The sequence below is a fragment of the Nycticebus coucang genome, chromosome 20 (assembly GCF_027406575.1).
Source record: "Nycticebus coucang isolate mNycCou1 chromosome 20, mNycCou1.pri, whole genome shotgun sequence".
Lineage (NCBI taxonomy): Eukaryota > Metazoa > Chordata > Mammalia > Primates > Lorisidae > Nycticebus > Nycticebus coucang.
The window spans coordinates 2,819,651-2,843,887 of NC_069799.1; the positions used below are offsets into that span (position 1 = coordinate 2,819,651).

Below are 24,237 nucleotides of genomic sequence, written 5' to 3' on the forward strand. Positions count from 1 at the left end.
ACTCATCATTGCGTCTGTTCCCCTCAGTAACTTTACAGATCTTGAAAGAGCACCACTAGTTTTAGGACAAAAGTTTCCCAATTCTAGAAAGTGATCCTATTGAAACTTACTCTTATATTCTCAAAAATTATAGCACCTTAATATTCTTATACTAGGATTACAGTGGAGTTGTTTTTTGTTTGTTTAAGACGGAGTCTGACTAAGTTGCCCTGGGTAGAATGCCGTGGCGTCAAGCTGACAGCAACCTCAAACTCTTGGGCTTAAGCGATTCTCTTGCCTCAGCCTCCCAAGAAGCTGGGATTACAGGCGCCCACCACAATGCCTGGCTATTTTTTGTTGTTGCAGTTGTGGTTGTTTAGGTGGCCCTGGGTGGGTTCAAACCTGCCACCCTCGGTGTATGTGGCTGGCGCCGTAACCGCTGTGCTATGGGCGCTGAGCCATAAGTAGAGTTTTGATGCTTCATTCCTATAACTTATTTTTAATAACATTGAATTGAATTTTGACTTGTCCTTGATATTTGGAATTTTCTTCTTATTAAATACAATTGAAATGCCCATCAAACACATACTAATATCAAGAAAATATTTTCTTTATATGTAATGAAGGCCATGGAGAAGGTAGCATATAATTACTTTCAGTGCATCTCAATTAGTTGTTTAAATATGCTCATAAAATTTCTGAGCTAGTCCCAATTTCAAATATTTTTTCTTCTATGCCCACAAGTCACCCAAGTAACCCAGAAATTGCAATATTTTGACATACTAAAATACATGTTACCTTCCCTATATATATATATATTTTTTTTTTCAAATGGAAATGGAATAAAATTCTTTGATAACCATATCTCTTGATACTGGATTTGGAACCTATGGTTGCATAAAATGTTCCCAGATAATATCGAGTGTAGAATTTTCTTTTCATTATAAAGGGAATCTGTTTTTAGTTTCTGTAGTTTACTTAAGCAGGAGAGTTTCTTCAAGTAGGCCATTTTGTAAATTTCAAAATTATTTACTTGCTTGTGGGTCAAGCTCAAGCCCACTACTGGGCTGTGAAAAATCTCCAGTAGAAAGAACTTTAGCTTCCTAGTGGATGTGGGTTTGTAAGTGACTTTTACGTGTTGACAAATCTCTCACTTACATGGGTCTTATTACAACTGATAATTATGTTTCCCAGGGTTATTAACAAATCAGGAATCATATTTTCATATTGATATGAGGTTTGCCATTTATATCCAATAGAAATACAGGATGTGAGATAAGAAAACGAACAACCCAAAAGTTCTAGGTAAACTGCTCTAAGGCAGGCAGGAAGGGACAAAGACATTACAATTTCAAAGAGTTCTTTGAATGGCATAACGTAATCGCTTATCTGTGCTGTAGATTAAAACTGATTGTTACCCTTGAGAACAAGACTTTTAGAAAATAAAACACAGGAGAGGTGCATTTTTATAGAAGAAAAGATAGGCCTGGGAAACCCTGGGGATTCTAGGAAGTCATATGGTAAAATAATGATGCGGAGGTCTAAGGAAGAACAGAAACATAAAAAGAAAAATTTTATGGACATAGGTGTGAAGTGTTATCAAAGCTGTCGTGCAAGGGTACTGACATCCTTTGAATCAGCCGTACTGTCACTAAATAATCCACCACTTTCAAGTCGTGTGTCATGCTTCACAGTCAGAAATGCCCTGTACTTACCCCATCTCTTCTGGAATTTGGGGATCCTTCTCACCCTTTGATGCCGCCTTCCTCCTTGCCCTATTCTCCCCCTCCTTCCTTCCTGCAGCAGCGTGCTGCTGCAGTCAACTGCCTTTGCACTTTGCGAGGCTTTATCAGAGTTTCCTTATGTGTCTGTTTCTTCCATTAGGTTTTCAGATTCTCTTTGTGGTCTTTATAATTACCTCACTGGACATAAATCAAGCAGTAAATAAATATTTTTTATTTCATCTTTAAATTGAAATGAGATGGAAGGGGATCGGGCAAGCTCAGGTAGCATCAGCTGTGCTGATTCTAATAGTATTTCAGTTACCTGTGTGCATGATTCAAGGCAAGGTCAGGTTTTCTCATCCGTAGATAGCAGGTAACAAGCTTTGTTTCGATGAAACTCGCCACACTAGCTATGTCTTCAGCTGGCGCTTCAAAGGGTTTTCCCAGAGCTGCCCCTTTGCTGCAAAGCTTAAAAAAATACAGTATTTTTAATTTCCTAATAACCTTGTCATATAACTTATCTTTTAAAGAAGCAAAATATGTATATGTTCATGTACTTTTTCCAAACTACAAGTAAAATATTAATGTTTTGATTGTAAATTAAATAAATTGTTCCTGATCACTGTTATGGACTATAATATAAAACAAGAGACACATGTTACTCTACAATGCTTCCTGTAAAATGTTTTAAAAGTATGATAGATTTTAAAAGAGTGCCAATTGCTAAGAATGTCTGTTTTAAAAATAAAGCACACAATAAGCAAAGATATTAACAGAAAGCCAGGCATAAATCATATTAAATACCAGTGCTTTTATGAAAACCCAGCCAAGCAATGCTCCAGCACACTATAGAGTTTGATTTAATATAATAAGGGGTATCGGAAATAAACTCCTAGGAGCCATTAACATGATCAGTGACTAATTTGAGTCTGAATCATATTCTTTAGGATGTTATTGAAAGAAAATAAGTGAACATTTATTAGAATTTATTGGCAGAGAGAGGCCTCAGTATCTGAAAAACATGTCAAGAATGTGGAATTCTTAATATAAATTCCAGGAAGTCAATGGTTTCTGGGCATCAGAGATAAACTGTAGAGGAAGAAAATAATTAATTTTTTTGTGAGAACCCCAAACATTAAAAAGTGTCAATAATATGACAAGGGTAGATGGGCCCTTCCCCCCTCCTCCCCTCCCCCCCAAGTTGGTACTGTTCCTTGGAATTGAGGTGAGTGGGAGGGTAGTGGCCCCAGCTGCTGGGCAGCGCCTGCGCAGGGCACCTGCTTCTCTGCCCCTCTCCACCCCGGAATGTGCGTGCACCAGGAAAGACTTTCTCACCGGAGATAGTGATAATTATAAATATTAATATGAAATTTCTTTTATCATAAATCCAGTTTAAATGATATAGTTTAAAATAATTTTTGTTTCATCAGCTTGAGACTGGTTTGCCATTAACACTATTATCAATTACTTTGTAAAAGTGCGAGTTGTTTAAGTGTGGCGATATTCTGTTTTAAGATGTATCGCCCTTCTTTATTTCATCCCCAAACTATAAGCTAAAAAATAATACAGACTCTAGGTGCTGAGTGCCCGGAGTCTGAGTTGGCAGTTATTTGCTTGGGTATACTACTCATTCTGGAGAGTCATATTACTTTTAAAACCTTTTGCAAGTTGAAATGAGTGAAAAATATTACTTTGTTCACTCCCTCAATAAATATTTATTGACTATCTATACTATGTTCCAGATAAGATTGCTGCCTCCACATTTTATTTTGAATTAATTAGGGTTTTCCCCATAAATTTTGGCTATTTTTAGCTCTGTATAAACTTGTTTCCTATTTCTTACCTATTTCTATCAGCATGTCAATCTTTTTCTTATTAATTATAATAGCTATTTACATCTATAAGCTATTATTTATTTTCTGGTAATAACCATACATACTAGGTATCTAATCAAATGCCCCCAAATCATCCTTCAGAAAAGTGTTCACTTTTATCCATGTTTTAAAATGGCTCTCCAAAGTGAATATTACAAAACACTTTTCTTGATTATTTTGACAAAAAAAGCAAAGACTATTTTGTGGAAGATACATTCAAAACTACTTTAGTCAGTGTTAAGTTTGGGTAGCTTCATAAAGATCACCTGACAACTTTGGTAATAAAAGAGGGAAATTATTTAATGCAGATGTAGATGATTCCTGAGTATCAGACCCCAGTCAATGTGGTAGTAAATAGCCCTTAAAATATAATATGAAGAGGTGTTATAGTATGAACATGCTAACATGGCATAGTTTCTCTCTTCTACCAATCTGATCCCACGGGACCCACAAATACCTAAGCATACAGTTATCTGGAATAAACTATTTTTTTGTATGACATAACTATAAACCACAAATCAGTGGGACACAAAATTAGTAGAAATTTTATAGTTTCGTTTATTAAATAAAGTTCTAGACCTTCTCAATTATTTTATTCTTTTAAATGAAATCAACATTTTCCCCCAAGTTGTAAATACCCCAAACTCCTCTTCCCGTAAAATCTTAAAAAAACAAAAAAAGGAACAAGCCACCCATGTGCTCCTTGTTCTTTCTTAGCACTCTGTCTGTGGGATGGATGTAGAGGTCATTCATGGGACAGCTTCCGTATGAGGATGTTCAGCTCCTTGGTGGTGGACAGAAGCAGCCATCAGATTTTATAACATTAAAGGTTTTGTTTATAAACTGATAGAAAGTGAAGAATAAATGCCTGATCTTCTAATGTCTGCAAAAGTCTCTATTTGTATAAGATTGGAGGCCAGAAAAGGGATAAAAACAATCAATCAAATGATCATTTGAAGAGTGCTTTATTCTCTTCCAAAATAGTACATCTTTAAAATAATCTTTGCGATATGGAAAACCGTTAAATGTGTTGATGTTAAAGGTAGAATTATAGGTACCTGTAGACAAAATGTTGGAGGCAGGAGCATGAAGAATATTCCAAATATTTTACAGAATTTAAAAATGTCTATGTAGACTTTATACACACTAAGAAATTAATTCTCCAGAAGATCAAGACCTTAATGTAGTGTGAATTTTTTGGAATGTAAGAAGGGTGGCTTTGTTAAATTTATATTTGTCTAAAACTACGTACTTTAAATAAGTTATGGAGTTAAAGAATAAAAATTTTTTAAATTGACAGTACTAGTATATCAGTGAGAAGATTTTTAATTAGGAAAAATTAATGTGAGGTGTTAATTGTCTGTTTCAAAGATGAACCTTATAATATTTTTGAATTCAGTATGGACAAATTAAAAGTGGAATATTAATGTAAGGAAAAATGCAGCCAAATTCTTATAAGTCTAGCTATTGTTAAAATGAGACACTACTATGAGATTTCAGTGCTAAATTAGAATCATAACCTCATATTTTAATAAGAAGATATGTATTTTACAAAAAAATTAGATCATTTTCTGAAAATAACATGATAGTTACACTTTGAAGTTAAAAATCACTTTTCAGGTTTCTCAAAGTTCTATCACCTTACTCCATTATAATGACTTTTATTATTTATTTGTGTTTGAAATTTCAGATTAATATGGGGGTACAATTCATTAGGTTACAATGCTTGCATATGTTAGGTGAGGTCCTTATTGTGGTTGTGCCACTCCCTCACAACTTACTTTGTGCCCATTAGATGACAGCACACCAACCCCACTTCCCCTACCCTCTTTCCTCTTCCTCCAGTTTGAATCAAATTGAGTTTTTCCTCTTGTGTGGCTGTGTATTAGTTCATCTACTGGCTTCATATTAGTATTGAATATATTGGATACTTACTTTTCCATTCTTGTGATACTCTGCTAAAGAGAAAGTTCTTCAACTCTATCCAGGTTAATACAAAATATGTAAAGTCTCCATCTATTTCTATGACTGAATAGTACTCCGTGGTATACATATACCACAGTTTATTTGTCCATTCATGGGTTGATGGGCACCTGGGTGGATTTCACATCTTGGCAATTGTGAATTGAGCTGCAATAAACGATCTAGGGCAAGTGTTCTCAGGATAAAATATTTTTTTTCTTCTGGGTAGATAGATACCTTGTAATTGGATTGTAGGATTATTTGGAAGGTATATTTTAAGTGTTTTGAGGTAGAATGGCTTTTATTAAAAAGTCCCAAAACAGTAGATGCTGGTGTAGATGCAGAGAGAAAGGAGTGCGTCTATGTTGTTGGTGAGACTGCACATTAGTATAACCTCTGAGGAAAATGGCACAGAGAGTTCTGAAAGAACTAAAAGTACACTTAGCATTTGATCCAGCATTCCTACCACTATTCAAAGGGGAATAAGTCATTTTATAAAAAAAAAAAAAAAACCCTTCACTCAAATGTTTATTGCAGCACAATTCACTATTGCAAAGTTATTTTAAGAAACAAATATTTAACTTGGTTTTAGAAATTGGGCACACAAATTTCAAAGTTTATTTAAAAACATAGAAAAAATAACAAAAAGTACATTTCATTTTATGAAATGCAGCATTGATATAGGATTTTCCCAGTCAGGGCTGGACAGGGAACCCCTATTATTTAGGCCCAGGTGAGCTCTGACATTAGACTCCTATCTCCAGGCACAAACATGTTGCAGGCCATACCTTTAAGTCTTAGCAAGGTTATGAATAAAGTAGTCTCAAACATTTTGGATGGCTCCACCCTGAGTAGGGAGTACACACCCTAATTCCCTTCCCAGAATTAGGGTGTGTACTCCCTAACAACCTTGTCCAAAGTGAGGGGCTGCATTCATTCTTTTGTTAGAATACCCAGTTTGTAAAAGTATGTTTCCATGTATTAAATTTTGGTTAAAATATCTTTCAGGGCTAATTATTTACCCCCAGATAAAGGACTTATGCAGGAGACTGCTGACCTGGGCCTCCTCTCCCCAGAGGCTGTTTACCTTGGAGACCTGCTGCGGATATGAGTATAGCCCTGCCTGGCATGAGATTTACACTCTCTCTCTCCCAGATTTTCAGGACTATCCAGAGCCTACTGGACTGCCCGAACTGCAACACTTTCCAAGGCATGCTTTCTCTGTCAATAGCTCTAGCACTCTCCACTCCCTCAGTGTGCCCCGCAGTTCAACAAAATCCTATTTTATCACTGAATTGTTCTATTTTGTAATGGGGAGGGTGAAATTCCATCTATCGTTATTTATCTCAGTCAGTCTCCAACCACTCACATGCATACATTTCAACTCATTTCTTAATCTGGGTAGCCTTGATTTTTCACTGGAATTGCTACTTAGTCATAGGAGGCAAATTAACACTCCCTTAGGTTTTTTTTTTTTAGTTATATTATATTCACACACTCTCATACATTTTTTAACAGGCCTGTGGGTGAGCTCACACCTGGGGGTTAATTGGACTCCCGCTTTCATTCCAATGGTGTTTCTGGTGGTGGGTGTTGACACATATTTCTGGGAGCCCCTGCCAGGCCAGTAGGACTGAGGCTCCCCACTGGTCAGGTTGTTCTACTGACACATGTCTCTGAGAGCTTCTGACAGGCCAATAGGCTGGCAACCTGGGGTCCCTGTCCAGAGTTCCTGTCTCTTTGGCCTTCCCTCAGAGGTTCCTAAAGGCTCTTCACAAATTACAACAAATGAATTCAACAAATAGTTATATGTCTTTACAACAATCTAGAACAAATAAGCACAACAAAAATAGCATCAATAGTTACACTAACGTCTGCAGACACTGGCCAAAAATAGATGTTAAAGTGGCTTACCTCCAGAGGCAGACTCACAGGTGAATTTAGGAGTGATCATCAGCTGGTCTCCTGAGGGCTCTGGGTTCTCCAGGGGCCCTGGGATGTTTCCAGGGGGCACCTCCCCTCAGAGGGACCACAGCCTTCCCCCCTCCTGGAGGCTGCTTGAGGATCAGCAGAATAAGAGCCAGACAGAGAAAAGCGGCTGCTGTTTCAAAAAGTAAAGAGAACTCTTTTTTTTTTTTTTTTCAGTTCCAAATGAGTAATTAACCTTGGGTCTTCTGCTGAGTGCCATTACCTTATGTCAAGGCTATGCATAACATAGCAAGTGCAGTTTTTAGCAGGCAAAAAGATGGAAAAACAGTTTTAAAAAACTTTATATTAACTCTTTAATTGCCAGAAAAGAGAGGATCCCAAATGCAAGTGGGTTATTTACACCACAGTGTCAAGATAAAAAATGAGGAAGTACAAAAGGGCCATGCAAGAAAGATGGAAGCCAGTAAGCGCAGCACACTGTCAAGCAGACTAAGATTCTGGAGAAACACTCTACAGTCCAATAGTAAAGACAATAGTTAAAAGTCCGATTCTGACCTGGAAAGCGATGTCAAAGGCCATGGGAGACATAGGAGACATAAGAGAAAGAAGGCAAAAGGCTATTTTCCACAGGATGAAATTCCTGGAGAGTTCCCTGATAAAAGAGGTCAGTTATCCAGAGAAGTGGATCAAAATGATTAAAATTACAGTAAAGGGGGGTGGGTAGTGTCCTCTAGGAGGCACCAGCAGGAAATATGCAAACCAACAGAAGAGATAAGGGCCCCAAATGAAGATTCAGACAGAAAGGAACATAAACAGACGAACATAAACCAGAACCACGGGTGAAAGCCCACTGGGACTCTGTAGCCTCAGGGGCCATGGAATCACATCCAAACTTACTCTCTCATGCACTGAGGAACAGAAACCTTATGCACTGTGTCAGGAACAGAAACCAGAACAGCCTCTGAGAGGAGGCTGACACCTGAAACCAGAAGCCCGGAGCCTCAGCTTTTTACAACTTGGTGCTCAGAGGCTAATACTCAAGATTTTATAGCTGCGTTCAGCCTCTGAAGTGTTTCCAGAAACAAAGTCACCGACGAGTACCCAGACCTGATGACTCCACTTGGGTATCCAAATTTAGACAATCAATTTGGATGGTTGGGGCCGGGATGCAGGAGCAGTCTCTCATCTGGGGCTGAGGAACGCCTCTCAGTGGCTGTACCATGGGTGGAGGCTGGCTTGTACATTCAGCTGCAGCCTGTGACCGTGGCCTGGGTAAGACCCAGGGATCACGCTGGGATCTCCAAATGCCAAATGTTATGGCACAAGTGAGAAGGATCACCAGACAAATTAATTATAAAATGCCAATGGGAGTTTTTATTAAGACTGGCTGTCCGATTGCCTTCTGAAATCAGAAGTGCAGTCCCGACCAGTTTGGAAACAGAGTTTTTTTTTTTTGTCCAGGGCTGGGTTTGAACCCACCACCTCCGGCATATGGGGCCAGCGCCCTACCTCTTTGAGCCACAGGTGCCGCCCTGGAAACAGTGTTTTTATAGGGTTAATGATGCAGGCACAAAACCAGCAAGCAAACAACTGGATTTCACCACTGGTATGTACAGAAGCAGATTCATGGCACTTGTGGTTACTGGTCATGTTAGGTAATTGCCCCAGAAAAGCCCCTTCCCCAGAAAGCCCCTTCCTGCTTTCAACAGACCAAGACTAGCAGTCTCACTCTTAAAGTTACAGCTACTCACTGAAAATTTCAAACTTATGGCCTGCCCCTAATGGCTCTTCCCACCAGAGCAATAACTATTGGCTATTCTACCATCCCGTCACCATTCTAAGACTTCCCCTAACTGAACCTATATAAATATACTGCTCTTCTTTTGGTCTCTTTTCTCCCTCTCTCTCTCTCCCTCTAGCTCTCTCTCTATTTCTTTCTCTCTCTTCTTTTCTCTCCTCCTTGGTGCTGCTTTGCAGCATCCCTCCCTCACCAATAAAGACCTTTCATACAAGCCTTGTTGGTCTGTGAGATCTCTGCTGGTTGAGTGCCTTTCATCTGGTGTCAGAAGTGGGATCTAATTAGGGAACTCTCCCAAGGGTAGTTTCCACCCCTTCCGTGGGGTTTTAGCTCCTGGGGGCTCCCTATCCTCTTCTCACACTCCCATTGCTCACCACTCCATTGGCTTGTGTTCATCCGCCAAGGCGCTCTAACCAGCACTTAACACCGGCCTCATTCAGACTTGGTGAGTATCTCTATGGGAGTGAGTTTTCTCTAATCATGGGCTGGGTTGCTTACATTCCTGACAATTCACCCATTTCTTGAGGATTGAGTTCCTTATTCCCATTGACCTTGCGTGGCTTAGCCCAGGGCTTCCATGTCTCACATGAAAATTCCTGGTGCCAGGTCTCGAGCTCTCCTTGGCCCCAAGGGTCTGACAATGATCTGGGGTACAATGATGGCTGTCCTAGACTGGGTTCTCATCTTCACAGCTAGCAACAAATCAGTGGAGGTGTTCACCCTTTGTCCTGGTCCTTGTGTGATTCTGCTCATGCTTTATTCCTGAGACACCATGGGTGCAGGCCATTCTATCCCACCTAACTCCCCCTTGGGGTGCTTATTATACCACCTGGTAGAATTAGGATTAGACTTAAAGCCAAAAAAATTAATTAAGCTCTCTACTCAGGTTTGGCCACTTTACAAACTAGACAATCAAAGTATCTGACCAAACTATAGTTCATTTGATTTTTCTTTAATTTGACACACTTTTATAACTATTGCGAGTGCCTTGGCAAATGGAGCAAGGTCCCTATGTTCAGGGCGTCTCATAGCTTAGAACCAAGCCTAATTTATGTTCGGGTGATTCCAAAATTCTTGTAACAAAGGACTCTTCTACTCTCTATCTCCCTGAATCAAACCTATTTGACCCAGCAGATGAACCTCTGCTGCTCAGGTAAGAGGCCACTGGGTCTGAAACCAGAGTAATTCCTGTTCTGGCTCCACCACATTTGGCTCTTCCCTCAACCACACAGTTGCCTCCACCCTGTCTCTCCTAATTTCCCGTCAACCAATCTGAGTCTCCTAACTCCTCCCCTCAGAGTTCTTCCATGTTGTCTCTTAGTCCACCACCGACTGCTCCAAGAAACACTTCCAGACCTCTTTACCCCTTTCTTACTCCAGCTCCTCCATATAATGGTCCTACAGTGCTATGGTGTACAACTGTAGACAAATTGCAAACTAATTCTACTACATCCACTACTCACCCTTCACTTCCCTCTGGTCCCCTCACTCACTCCCACTCCTTTCAGTCTCCAGAATTAGAGGGACCTTCACCTCCCTCTCACTTCCTGGCCCCTCTCTGCGAGGTAGCTGGAGTCAATGGCATAGTCTCTGTTTATGTTCCTTTCCCCATGACTGAACTCACACACCTTAAGGTTAGAGTAGGTTCCTTTACTTCTAATCCTTCTCATTTTACTCAAGAGTTTCAATTTATTACTATGTCCTATCAACTTACCTGGCATGATGTTTTTGTTATTTTAGTCAATACCCTAACCTCTGATGAGCACAAATGAGTGTAGGAGAGGGTGAAAGAGGCAGCAGATCAATTTCATATGTCAAACAATGAGCATCCTATAGGTGACATCACAGTCCCTAACTCCCAGCCAAATTGGAATTATAATGATAAGGCTGGGAGAAAAAGTAGAGACATTTTTACTACCTACATTCTTTGTGGACTTAGAGCTTCTGCCCAAAAGGCTATCAATTATGATAAATTACAGGAAGTCATACAAGATAAGTCTGAGAATCCTTCAGCTTTCCTCCAACACCTTACTGAGGCTTATGCTAAGTATACTAACTTAGATCCTGAAACAATAGATGGGAAAAAACGTTCTCATGACTTATTTCTTTAACCAAAGTTACCCTGACATCAAACTTAAGTTAAAGCGCTTGGAGCATAGACCCTTAACACCCCAGGCCATGATCGTAGACACAGCCTTTACAGTTTACACAGGACGAGATGATGTTTTCTGAAGGGAAAATAAAAAATCTCAAACCCAAGATTATCAAATGCTAGCTCAAAACATTACAAACAGTGTCACTGAGGCCATCATTCCTAACCTGCCTAAGTCATCAGGGGCCAAAGGCTGCTTCATGACTCAACCACATGGACCATGCTACAAATGTGGTGGAGAAGACCACTGGGTATGACATTGCCCCAATCCTAGGCCTCCGCCAGGCCCATGCCCTCTCTGCAAAAGAAAGGGCCATTGGAAGGCTGACTGTCTCTTGGCCCAGAGAGGACATGGGGCCATCCAACCTGTGGCACCTATGGCAGACTTGTGGGGCTTGCTTCTTCTGAAGACCAATGAGACCCTGGCTTCTCTCACCCAATGAAGATCACCTCTGCGGAGACAAAGGTAACCCTGATGGTGGCAGGTAGAATGATCACCTTCCTAGTAGACCACAGGAGCTAGATTTTCAGTTCTTAAAGAATTCAGTGGTCCTACCTCCCTGTTGCCTACCTCCATTGTCGGAGTAGAGGGTTTTTCCCACCATCCACATCAAACTTCTTTTTTACACTGCATGATTGGCAATTTCTCATTTATACATTCCTTTTTGGTGCTGCCTTCCTGTCCAGTTCCCCTTCTGGGATGTGACATACTTTCCAAATTAGGTACCACCCTCACTTTTGATCTTAAATTGATAGATGCTGACCCATTTCCTTCTGCCTCACTCTGCCTCATCCTTTCCCAAGCCATCAAAGACTCGTTGCCCTGGCCCATTCCACGAGAGCAAGTAAATCCTAAGGTTTGAGATATTAAACCCCCCTCAATTGCCTCCTGCTCTCCAGTTCTTACTAAGCTAAAAAATTCCTCTGTTTTTCCTTCTCAACATCAATATCCACTTACCCAATCCAGTCTCCTGGGACTTCAACCTATTATACAGAATCTCCTAAAAAAAGAATTTTTGCGACCTGCCTACTCACCATATAATACTCCCATACTAGCAATTAAAAAAACCTAATGGCCCCTATCGCTTAGTACAAGATCCTTAAGACTCATCATCTCTGCAGTCATTCCTATACACCCAGTAGTCCCTAATCCATACACCCTCCTATCAACTATCCCAGCTTGGACCACTTATTTCTCTATGCTAGATCTCAAAGATGCCTTCTTCTCCATTCCCTTACACCCTAATTGCCAAACATATTTGCCTTCATGTGGACTAACCCTACTTCTCAGACTTCTTCCCAACTTACTTGGACTCTAGTCCCCCAGGGATTTCGTGACAGCCTGCACTTATTTGACCAGATATTATCACGAGACCTCCAGTCCTATGATCCCTCTCCTTCAACTTTGGTTCAGGATGTTGATGACCTCCTGCTCTATAGTCCCATCTTACATGACTCTAAGCGAGACACCTGTTCCCTCCTTAATTTCCTTGCAGATAGGGAATATTGGGTCTCTCCCTCAAAGATTCAATTATTCCGACAAGAAGTCACTTACCTTAGTTTCCTTTTGTCCCCAGGCTTCAAAGCTATTACCATAGACATAAAAAGCCTTCTTCATGAGTTTCCTCTACCCACCACAAAACGAGAACTCCTCTCCTTTTTAAAATTAGCTGGATACCTTGGAGTATGAATTCCCATCTTTTGTCTCCTAGCTGATCCTTTATATAATGCTACTCGAGGTGACCCTCATGAGCCTCTCCTAACCTCCATTTCCACTTCCTTTGAATCTCTACAGTGTGCTTTATTAGAAGCTCCAGCCCTCCACCTTCTTGATCTTTCTCACCACTTCCTCCTACATGTCACAGAAAACTGTGGGCTTGCTCTTGGTATGCTTGGACATCAGCTAGGCCCCACCTTTGCTCCAATTGCTTATCTCTCAAAACAGATCACACTATTAGAGTTTGGCAGCCACAGTTAGTCTAATACAAGAATCGAAGAAGGGTGGTGCCTGTGGCTCAAAGGGGTAGGGAGCCAGCCTCATATGCCAGAGGTGGTGGGTTCAAACCCAGCCCTGGCCAAAAAAAAAAAAAAAAAAAAAACCCTGCAAAAAAAAAAAAAAAGAATTGAAGAAACTCACTTTGGTTCCCCTACTACTGTCCTGTCCCCTCATTCTCTATCTGATCTTTTGACTTACAAAAATCTTCAAAACCCTATCATTATCTTTTAACACATTTCCCACACGAAATCCTGCATCCCTCTTGCCTACTCCCTCTGACTCATCACTCACTCACGATTGCCTTCAAACACTAGACACTCTTCTTCCTTGCCTCTCCAACATACAAGAAGGACCTCTTCCTAATACTAATCTCCTCTGGTTTTCAGATGGCAATTCTTTTATGTATAAGGGAACTCATAGAGCAGGCTATGCAATTGTGTCCTCCAATGAGATCATCGAGGCACACTCTCTTCCCTCTTACACCACTAACCAACAAGCAGAACTAATAGCACTAACCAGAGCCTTCACCCTAGCATGAGATAAATCTCTCACTATACTGATTCTAAGTATGCATTCCACATATTATTATCACATGCAACTATATAAAAAGAGGGAGACTTATGTAACACCAAAAGTAACCCTATTCTTAACTCTCACTTTATTATTAAACTACTAAAAGCTTCTAAATTGCCTAAGACTATAGGCATTGTCCATTGCCATTCACATCAATCTAACCACTCACCTATATCAAAGGGTAACAAGCGAGCTGACTGTGCAGCACGTGCAGCTGCTCTCCAACACTCATATCCTGACACCTCCTCTCACCTCCTACTTATTTTGGCTCCTATTGCTGCTACAGTAAAGGAAACAAATCAACCTCCCACTCGTGACCTCGTAATCTATCTCCACAAGTTGTTTCACCCCAAATCTCAGACTTTACTATAATTTATCAAACCTTTCTTTCCTTTCTCCCAGATAGATTCAGAATTTCTAAATCAATTTACATCATCCTGTGAGATCTGCCAACGCTCCAACCCACAAACAAAGTCTTGCCTCCTACACTTTCCAACTCACCAGGCTAGGGAACTTTGTTTGGCACTCCAAGAGGAATGTTTTTTCTTTGTTAGTGAGTCTGGAATCATCACTAACAAAGTCCAATCACTCCAAAAAGGCCTCGAACTCCAAAAAAAGCAACGTGAATCAGAGTCATTAGACTTTTCCTCTTGGTTCACTCAAAACACACTCTGGGTTGCACTTCTACTTTTCCTCACCCCTATAGTTGTCATCCTTGGGCTGGTGGCTGTGGCATAACTCGTTTTATTCAAACTCAACTCTCAAAGTTATCTCAACAAGTAACTACTCAGTTGGTGCTCCAAACCTACACGCCCAATACAGCTCCCAACCTACAACAAAAAGAAATTGTTCTTCGTGAATGGACTATACTTTACTCCAGGCCACAAGACTTTCCTGAACACCACTTCTAAACAGCCATCACTAAAAGGGCAGTCTGAAAGCAAAAACTTATATCCTTCCTGTGAAAAAGATGATAATTGTCTTCTAGTTGGCCAATTGAAACTACGTGCCCCTCTCAGCAAGAAGAAGCTACAGAAAAGAACTTGACATCCCCTCTCCCAAGGCCAACCCCTGTTTTTAGATAATTTCCCTAGAAAAGCCCCTTCCCCAGAAAGCTCCTTTCTGCTTTCAACAGACCAAGACTAGCTGTCTCACTCTTAAAGTTACAGCTACCCGCTGAAAATTTCAAACTTATGGCCTGCCCCTACTGGCTCTTCCCACCAGAGCAGTAACACCTTATTGGCTATTCTACCATCCCGTCACCATTCTAAGACTTCCCCTAACTGAACCTATATAAAGATACCGCTCTTCTTTTGGTCTCTTCTCTCTCTCTCTCTTTTCTCTCCCTCTTCCTCCTCCCCCTCTTCTTTTCTCTCCTCCTTGGTGCTGCTCTGCAGCATCCCTCCCTCGCCAATAAAGACCTTTCATACAAGCCTTGGTGGTGTGTGAGATCTCTGCCAGTCGAGTGTCGACCTTTCAGGTCAACTAGCTAAGCAAAAAATATTTTTAAAACAACTGAGTCACTTGTCCTGTTTTTGTAAGGCCCCAGGGCACCAGTGAGACTTCTCCTTTCCCTTATTTCCACATCTTTGTCTCTTTGGGGCGGGCAAGGGCTTACCAGTAACAGTGGGAGGTTATCCACAACAGTGGGCTAGATTCCAACTCCTCACCCACCATCTCAAAATAATAGTAAATATTTTATTGTGGGTCATTTTCTTAAAAATACAACCACACATTTTTCTTTAATTAGGTTCATCATTAGCAAGATTATATTGCTAATAGGTTCATTAAATACTGTTTGAAGAGTGTTTTATCACTCTTTTTCTTGCATATAATTTTGAGTGATCCCTGACAATTTAAAAGAGAACAATAAATCTTTATATACATGGCACTATTTGAGTTATCAAATGTCTATCATCATTTAATCAGTATTTTAAAAAAATTTTATATATTATTTTTGGAAATTATAAACAAACTGGGGGAAGGAGAATGGTATTCATAACCCTATCACCATATATAATTGCCACTAATGTTTGCCATATTTTTTCTGTACTTTTTCTGGTTTTGTATCATAATAGAGGATAAACCATATGTAATTTTATATTGCTTTTTCATTTTCTTTTTTTAATTAGGAAACTAAAACATGTAAATTAAAATATGCTCATTTTCAAATTGTTATATTTTATGTTGCAAAGTATTCTTACATATTAGAATTAGTTACTTAGTCTGAGCCACATAGCTGAACAAAGAAAGAACTTCACAATGTACGTCATGAAAGTGCTCTCCAGAAGGTTTAAACTTTTACCAACAAGATATTAAAGTTCTCACTTCTGCACACTGATGCACACACACTAGGTAACGACTATGTTTTAATCTACTTATTTTTTTCATAATCAGATGGGCAAAAATGACACATCACCTTACTCTGATTGGTTCAATCTATTACACTTGATCTTAGCCAAAAGGCCAAGAATAATTAGTTCAATTTCATATTTATTTATTTATTTATTTATTAGATACAGTCTCACTTTATAGCCCTTGGTAGAGTGCTGTGGCATCACAGCTCACAGCAACCTCTAGCTCTTGGGCTTCGGTGATTTTCTCAGCCTCCTGAGTAGCTAGGACTATAGGGTATGGCCACAACACCTGCTATTTTTTTGTTGCAGTTTGTCTGGGGCCAGGGCCAGGTTCAAACCCACCACCCTTGGTATATGGGGCCGGTGCCCTACTCACTGAGCCACAGGCGCCACACTGCTCATGAATTTAATTTCTTTAAATGAGGCTGTTCCTATAATTTTTAATGACTAATTTTCATTTAGAAAATATACAATTCAATTTTTTTGAAAAATTTTATTTATTATGAGTTTATCATGTTTTGGTATCAGGCTTATGCTAGCTTTATAAAACAAGCTAGAAAGATTCTCATTTTTTTCAATGCTCTGGAGCATTTTGAAATAAATAGTTAAAAAAAAAATTGAGCCAAGCTCCTTCACCTCTGCTTTTTCCTTCCTTGATTATTGTTTAGTTCAGATTTACTATGCTTTTCATCAGTTTTGTTAATTTATATTTTCCTAGAAAATTATCCGTTTCATCCAGATTTTAAAATCTGTCATTATAGTGGGGAACATTATCTTCTTAGAACATTTTAAATGCCTATGTGTGAGTGGTTTCATTTCCTGACTCATTCTCAGTATTAAGTAGTTTCGTTTACCCTATTTATTTCTTAACTAGAGTTCCAGAGATTTGTAATGTGTTTTGTTTAAAGCAACAAATTCTTAGGTTAATTTCTTCTCTTACTCTGCTTCAAATTCATTAATTTTGGCTACTATCGTGGCTTTCTTACTTTCTTTTTCTTTTGCTTTTTTTGGGGTTCTTTTTTAGTTCTTTTACTTGAATACTTAATTCATTTATTTTAGTTTTTGTATATATGTGTGTGTGTGTGTGTATATCTATATATGTGTATATATGTATATAAATATATATACATTTATTTTAGTTTTTGTCTGTGTGTATATAAACACAAAAAATAAAATAAATTATATAAGTATTCAAGTAAGTTTCTGTGTTTCACTTAGGAAAAAAATCATAGCTTTTCTTCTCATGTCTTTTACGAAGAGCTAGGTTAGAAAATGTGGGTTTATTATTCTGTAAAACTTTACTAACCTACTTTGCTTAATTACTTCTAAGACTAAACCTTTTTTTGTATATAGGTTAGTTGTTTATGTTTCATCATTTATGGATTATCTGTTCCATTCCTTTATAAAATAATTGTTAAAAAATAATGTTGTCTGGAAGTCTGTCCCCAACAGTCCAGATTCTTGGGTGATTTTTCAAGGGGTGTGGACAGTGCCTAAACTGCAGCTGGTTAGTGCTGACTCTGGGGCATGGGAGCGAGGAGAGGATGGTCGGCTGAGAAGGAACCACACCGAGCAGCAGTTCCCTGAGGCTTGGAGCAGCAGCCATCTTTTAGCAGAATATGGCTTACTCCCGGATATTCTGAAGCCACACACCCTGTCTGGGCAACCAGAGGAGGCTGGCAACAACCCCGTGAGTAAAGGATTTGCCCAAGGCAGTACCAATTCACAGACCCAGGAAGCTCCCAGGGCGGGGCTGACCCAGAGGACTGCTTTACTGAGCCTAAGACGCACCTGGACCTCAGGGATCATCAGCCTATAGACAAAGGAAGGCAGCAGGATAGAACTGACAGGTAACCAAATACAAACCTGCAGGAGCAAAGACAGGGCGTTGGAACTCAAAACAACTACTCTTCTGTAGGGGAATTTAGCAGGAATAGAAACAAAATCCCACAAAGTTGTTCTGTTCTGTCAGTAACATCAATCGGGGTGGGGCTGGACCTGAGTCAACACCCCCCAACCTTCACCAAGTGCCCGAGGCTGTCAGGCCTCACCTCCTCCTGCTAGATAGAGGCAGAGCACAGAGGCCTGGCAGATTTCCTTGCGATTCAGGCAAGTACAAACCCCTGGAGTATCTGTTCACTACAGGCAACTGGGTCAGCCAACTGCAGGGCTATCAGTGACTGGGTGTGACAGAGGTGCAAGGTGGGGAAGGAGGCATCAACCTTCCCAGACTGATCTATTTGCTGGGTGGCTCCTCCTGACTCCACGCAGCACTGGAGCAAGCCATATCAGAGTAGTCACCAGACCCCTGTGATCCAGTTCCCAGAGACCTCTTAAACTCTCCCACCTGAGACATGTGCTGACTGATACAATTGATTTGAACCTTTTGAACTGAGCCAATTGCCTGAGGACTATTCAGGTGGTGCCCTGGGTGTGTGGTTGTAGGAATGTTTGCTTTTCCTTTTCCAATTGTTGCCTGTGGTAGACGGGGTGACTTAATTGCTGGCATTTCTCCACAGTTGAGACTTCAACCCAGAATAACTGTTTCACTAGGGTAGAACAGAAACCAGCTGAAAACAACACAGAACCACTTAGCCCCACCACACCAAACAGCGCCCCAGTTTCTCAGGCCACAGCACTGTATGGGTCCTCGACAAGGCTCCAGGGTAAAAATCAAAGGCAGTAAAACAATCATGGGGTGGAATCAGCAGAAAAACTCTGGTAACATGAATAACCAGAATAGATCAACCCCGCCCCCCAAGGAAAGATATGGCAGATGCAATTGAAGATCCCATTCATAAACAGCTGGCTGAGATGTTAGAAATCGAATTCAGAATTTGGATTGCAAACAAGATTAATAAAGTGGAGGAAAATTTGGAATTAGAACTTCAAGCAGCAATTCAAAAGTTGGAATCAGGAATTTGAGGAGAAATTCAAAAGTTATCTCAAGAATTTAATGAATTTAAAGACAAAACCACCAAAGACTTAGACACACTGAAGCAAGAATTTGCAGCCCTCAAAGATCTGAAAAATACAGTAGAATCCCTCAGTAACAGAGTGAAGCAAGCAGAAGAAAGGATTTCTGACATTGAAGACAAAGTCTTTGAACCCTCCCAAACTCTCAAAGAGGAAGAGAAATGGAGAGCAAAAACGGATCATTCTCTCAGATAGCTCTGGGATAATTCAAAGAAGACTAATATCTGACTCATTGGAATCCCTGAAACCGATGAAGTGGCCTTGCTAGGCATAGAGGCCCTTCTCCATGAAATTATGAAAGAGAATTTTCCAGACATGCCTAGAGATTCTGAAATTCAGATAGCAGACAGCTTCAGAACCCCAGCATGACTCAACCCCAATAAGACATCCCCCAGGCATATCATAATTAACTTCACTAACGTTAATATGAAGGAGAAAATTCTCAAGGCAGCCAGACAGAAGAAAGCCATTACCTACAAAGGGAAGAGTATTAGAATGACTGCAGATCTCTCTGCCAAAACTTTTCAAACAGAAGAGGGTGGTCAACCCTGGATCCTGTACTCAGCTAAAGTGAGTTTCATTTATGATGGAGAAGTTAAATACTTTAATGATATCCATATGTTGAAGAAATTTGGCATGACCAAACCAGCTCTTCAGGATATTCTCAGACCTATCCTCTATAATGACCAACCCAATCCTCTATCACAAAAGTAAACTCACTCAGAAAATTTTGATCAAAATCCAACTTACACACTGATGAAAGGATTAAAAATGTCCACTGGACCTTTGAAAAACTTGATACCCAAAAGTTTACCAGACTTATCAATATGCTCCATTAATGTGAACGGCTTAAACTGTCCTCTAAAGAGGCATAGGTTGGCTGACTGGATACAAAAACTCTGGCCAGATATTTTGTGCATGCAAGAGTCACATCTTACCTAAAAAGACAAATACAGACTCAGGGTGAAAGGATGGTCATCCATATTTCAGGCAAATGGTAATCAGAAAAAAACAGGTGTTGCAATTTTATTTGTAGATACAATAGGCTTTAAACCAACAAAAGTAAGGAAGGATAAGAATGGTCACTTCGTATTTGTTAAGGGTAATACTCAATATGATGAGATCTCAATTATTAATATCTATGCACCCAACCAGAATGCACCTCAATTTATTAGAGAAACTCTAACAGACATGAGCAACTTGATTTCCTCCAGCTCCATAATAGTTGGAGTTTTCAACACTTCTTTGGCAGTTTTGGATCGATCCTCCAATAAGAAGCTGAGCAAAGAAATTCTAGATTTGAACCTAACCATTCAACAGTTGGATTTAGCAGACATCTACAGAAAATTTCATCCCAACAAAACTGAATACACATACTTCTCATCAGCCACGGAACTTACTCCAAAATCGATCACATCTTAGGTCACAAGACTAACCTCAGTAAATTTAAAGGAATAGAAAATATTCCTTGCATCTTCTCAGACCACCATGGAATAAAAGTTGAGCTAAGTAACAACAGGAATCTGCATACTCATACAAAAACATGGAAGTTAAATCACCTTATGCTGAATGATAGCTGGGTCAGAGATGAGATGAAGAAGGAAATTACCAAATTTTTGGAACAAAATGACAATGAAGACACGGGTTATTAGAACCTCTGGGATACCACAAAGGCAATCCTAAGAGGGAAATTTATAGCACTGCAAGCCTTCCTCAAGAGAATGGAAAGAGAGGAAGTTAACAACTTAATGGGACATCTCAAGCAACTGGAAAAGGAAGGGCATTCCAACCCCAAACCCAGTAGAAGAAAAGAAATAACCAAAATTAGAGCAGAATTACATGATATTGAAAACAAAAGAATTATACAAGAGATCAATAAATCAAAAAGTTGGTTTTTTGAAAAGGTCCAATGAAATAGATAAACCTTTCACCAACCTAATCAGGAAAAAGAGTAAAATCTCTAAAATCATCAATCAGAAATGACAAAGACGAAATGACAACAGAGTCCTCAGATATTCAAAAAATGCTTAATGAATATTACAAGAAACTCTATTCTCCGAAATATGAAAATCTGAAGGAAATTGACCAATACTTGGAAGGACGTCACCTTCCAAGACTTAGCCAGAATCAAGTGGAAATGTTGTACAGGCCCATATCAAGTTCTGAAATAGCATCAACCATACAAAACCTCCCTAAAAAGAAAAGCCCGGGACCAGATGGTTTCACGTCAGAATTCTACCAAACCTTTAAAGAGGAATTAGTACCTATTTTACTCAACCTATTCCAAAAGGTTGACAAAGAAGGAAGACTACCCAACACGTTCTATGAAGCAAACATCACCCTGATCCCCAAACCAGGAAAAGACCCAAAAAGAAAAGAAAATTATAGACAGATATCACTAATGAATATAAATACAAAAATATTCAACAAGATCCTAACAAACAGAATCCAGCAACACATCAAACAAATTATACATCATGACTAAGTCGGTTTTATCCCAGGGTCTCAAGGCTGGTTCAATATCCATAAATCTATAAGTATAATTCAGCACATAAACAAATTAAAAAAGAAAGACCATATGATTCTCTGAATCGATGCAGAAAAAGCTTTTGATAATATTCAGCATCCTTTCATGGTCAGAACACTTCAGAAAATTGGTACAGAGGCCAATATCAATATATCATTTCTTAAACTGATAGAGGCCATCTACAGCAAAAGCACAGCCAATATCATATTGAATGGAGTTAAATAGAAATCATTTCCACTCAGATTAGGAACCAGACAAGGCTGCCCATTGTCTCCATTGCTCTTTAACATTGTAATGGAAGTTTTAGCCACCACAATTAGGGAAGTAAAGGCAATCAAGGGTATCCATATAGGGTCAGAAGAGATCAAACTTTCGCTCTTCACAGATGATATGATTGTATATCTGGAAAACACTAGCGATTCTACTCAAAAACTCTTAGAAGTGATCAAGGAATACAGCAGCATCTCAGGTTACAAAATCAACATTCATAAATCCGTAGCCTTTATATATACGAACAATAGTCAAGTTGAAAAACAGTTAAGGATAGAGTCCATTCACAGTAGTGCCAAAGAAGATGAAATATTTGGATGTTTATCTAACAAAGGACGTGAAAGACCTCTATAAAGTGAACTATGAAACTCTAAGAAAAGAAATAGGTGAAAATGTTTACAAATGGAAAAACATACCATGCTCATGGCTGGGAAGAATCAACATCGTTAAAATGTCCATACTACCCAAAGCAATATATAATTTTAACACAAACCCTATTAAAGCTCCACTGTCATATTTTAAAGATCTTGAAAAAACAATACTTCGTTTTATATGGAATCAGAAAAAAACCTCGAATAGCCAACACATTACTCAGAAATAAAAACAAAGCAGGAGGAATCACACTACCAGACCTCAGACTATACTACAAATCGATAGTGATCAAAACAGCATGGTACTGGCACAAAAACAGAGAAGTAGATGTCTGGAACAGAATAGAGAACCAAGAGATGAATCCAGCTACTTACCATTATTTAATCTTTAGCAAGCCAATTAAAAACATTCAGTGGGGAAAATATTCCCTATTTAACAAATGGTGCTGGGTGAACTGGCTGGCAACCTGTAGAAGACTGAAACTGGACCCACACCTTTCAGCATTAACTAAGATAGACTCTCACTGGATTAAAGATTCAAACTTAAGACATGAAACTATAAAAAGACTAGAGGAGAGTGCAGGGAATACCCTTAAAGAAATCTGCCTGGGTGAGTATTTTATGAGGAGGATCCCCTGGGCAATTGAAGCAGCTTCAGTAATACACTACTGTGACTTGGTCAAACTAAAAAGCTTCTGCACAGCCAAGAACACAGTAAGTAAAGCAAGCAAACAGCCCTCAGAATGGGAGAAGATATTTGCAGGTTATGTCTCTGACAAAGTTTTAATAACCAGAATCCACAGAGAACTCAAATGTATAAGCAAGAATAGAACAAGTGATCCCATCACAGGCTGGGCAAGGGATTTGAAGAGAAACTTCTCTGAAGAAGACAGGCACACGGCCTATAGACATATGAAAAAATGCTCATCATCATTAATCATCAGAGAAATGCAAATCAAAACTACTTTGAGATATCATCTAACTCCAGTAAGACTAGTGTATATCACAAAATCCCAAGACCAGAGATGTTGGCGTGGATGTGGAGAAATGGGAACACTTCTACACTGCTGGTGGGAATGCAAATTAATACATTCCTTTTGGAAAGATGTATGGAGAACACTTAGAGATCTAAAAATACATCTGCCATTCAGTCCCATAATTCCTCTACTAGGCATATGCCCAGAAGACCAAAAATCACATCACGACAAAGATATTTGTAGTAGAATGTTTATTGTAGCCATATTCATAATTGCTAAGTCATGGAAAAAGCCCAAGGGCCCATCGATCCATGAATGGATTAATAAACTGTGGTATATGTACACCACAGAATATTATGCATCCTTAAAGAAAAATGGAGACTTTACCTCTTTCATGTTTATATGGATGGAGCTGGAACATATTCTTCTTAGTAAAGTATCCCAAGAATGGAAGAAAAAGTATCCAATGTACTCAGCCCTACTATGAAACTAATTTATGGCTTTCACATGAAAGCTGTAACCCAGTTACAACCTAAGAATAGGGGGAAGGGGGAAAGGGAGGGTAGGGAGGGGCAAGGTGGGCAGAGGGAGGGGGATTGGTGGGATTACACTTGAGTTGCATCTTACAAGCGTATATGTGAAATTTAGTAAATGTGGAATGTAGATATCTTAGCAGAATAACTAAGAAAATGCTAGGAAGGCTATGTTAACCAGTGTGATGAAAATGTGTCAAACGGTCTATGAAAGTAGTGTATGGTGCTCCATGCTCACA

General features: G+C 39.5%; 1 protein-coding gene across 1 annotated transcript in view; it reads right to left on the minus strand.

Annotated features, from left to right (window-relative positions):
- SPATA16 (spermatogenesis associated 16) overlaps positions 1 to 24,237 on the minus strand; it is a 316,780-nt gene that overhangs the window by 257,211 nt on the left and 35,332 nt on the right. Inside the window, exon 2 of the mRNA XM_053572851.1 lies at positions 2,026 to 2,171. Within this exon, the coding sequence (XP_053428826.1) occupies positions 2,026 to 2,171 (146 nt within the window). The remainder of the gene's footprint in view (positions 1 to 2,025; positions 2,172 to 24,237) is intronic.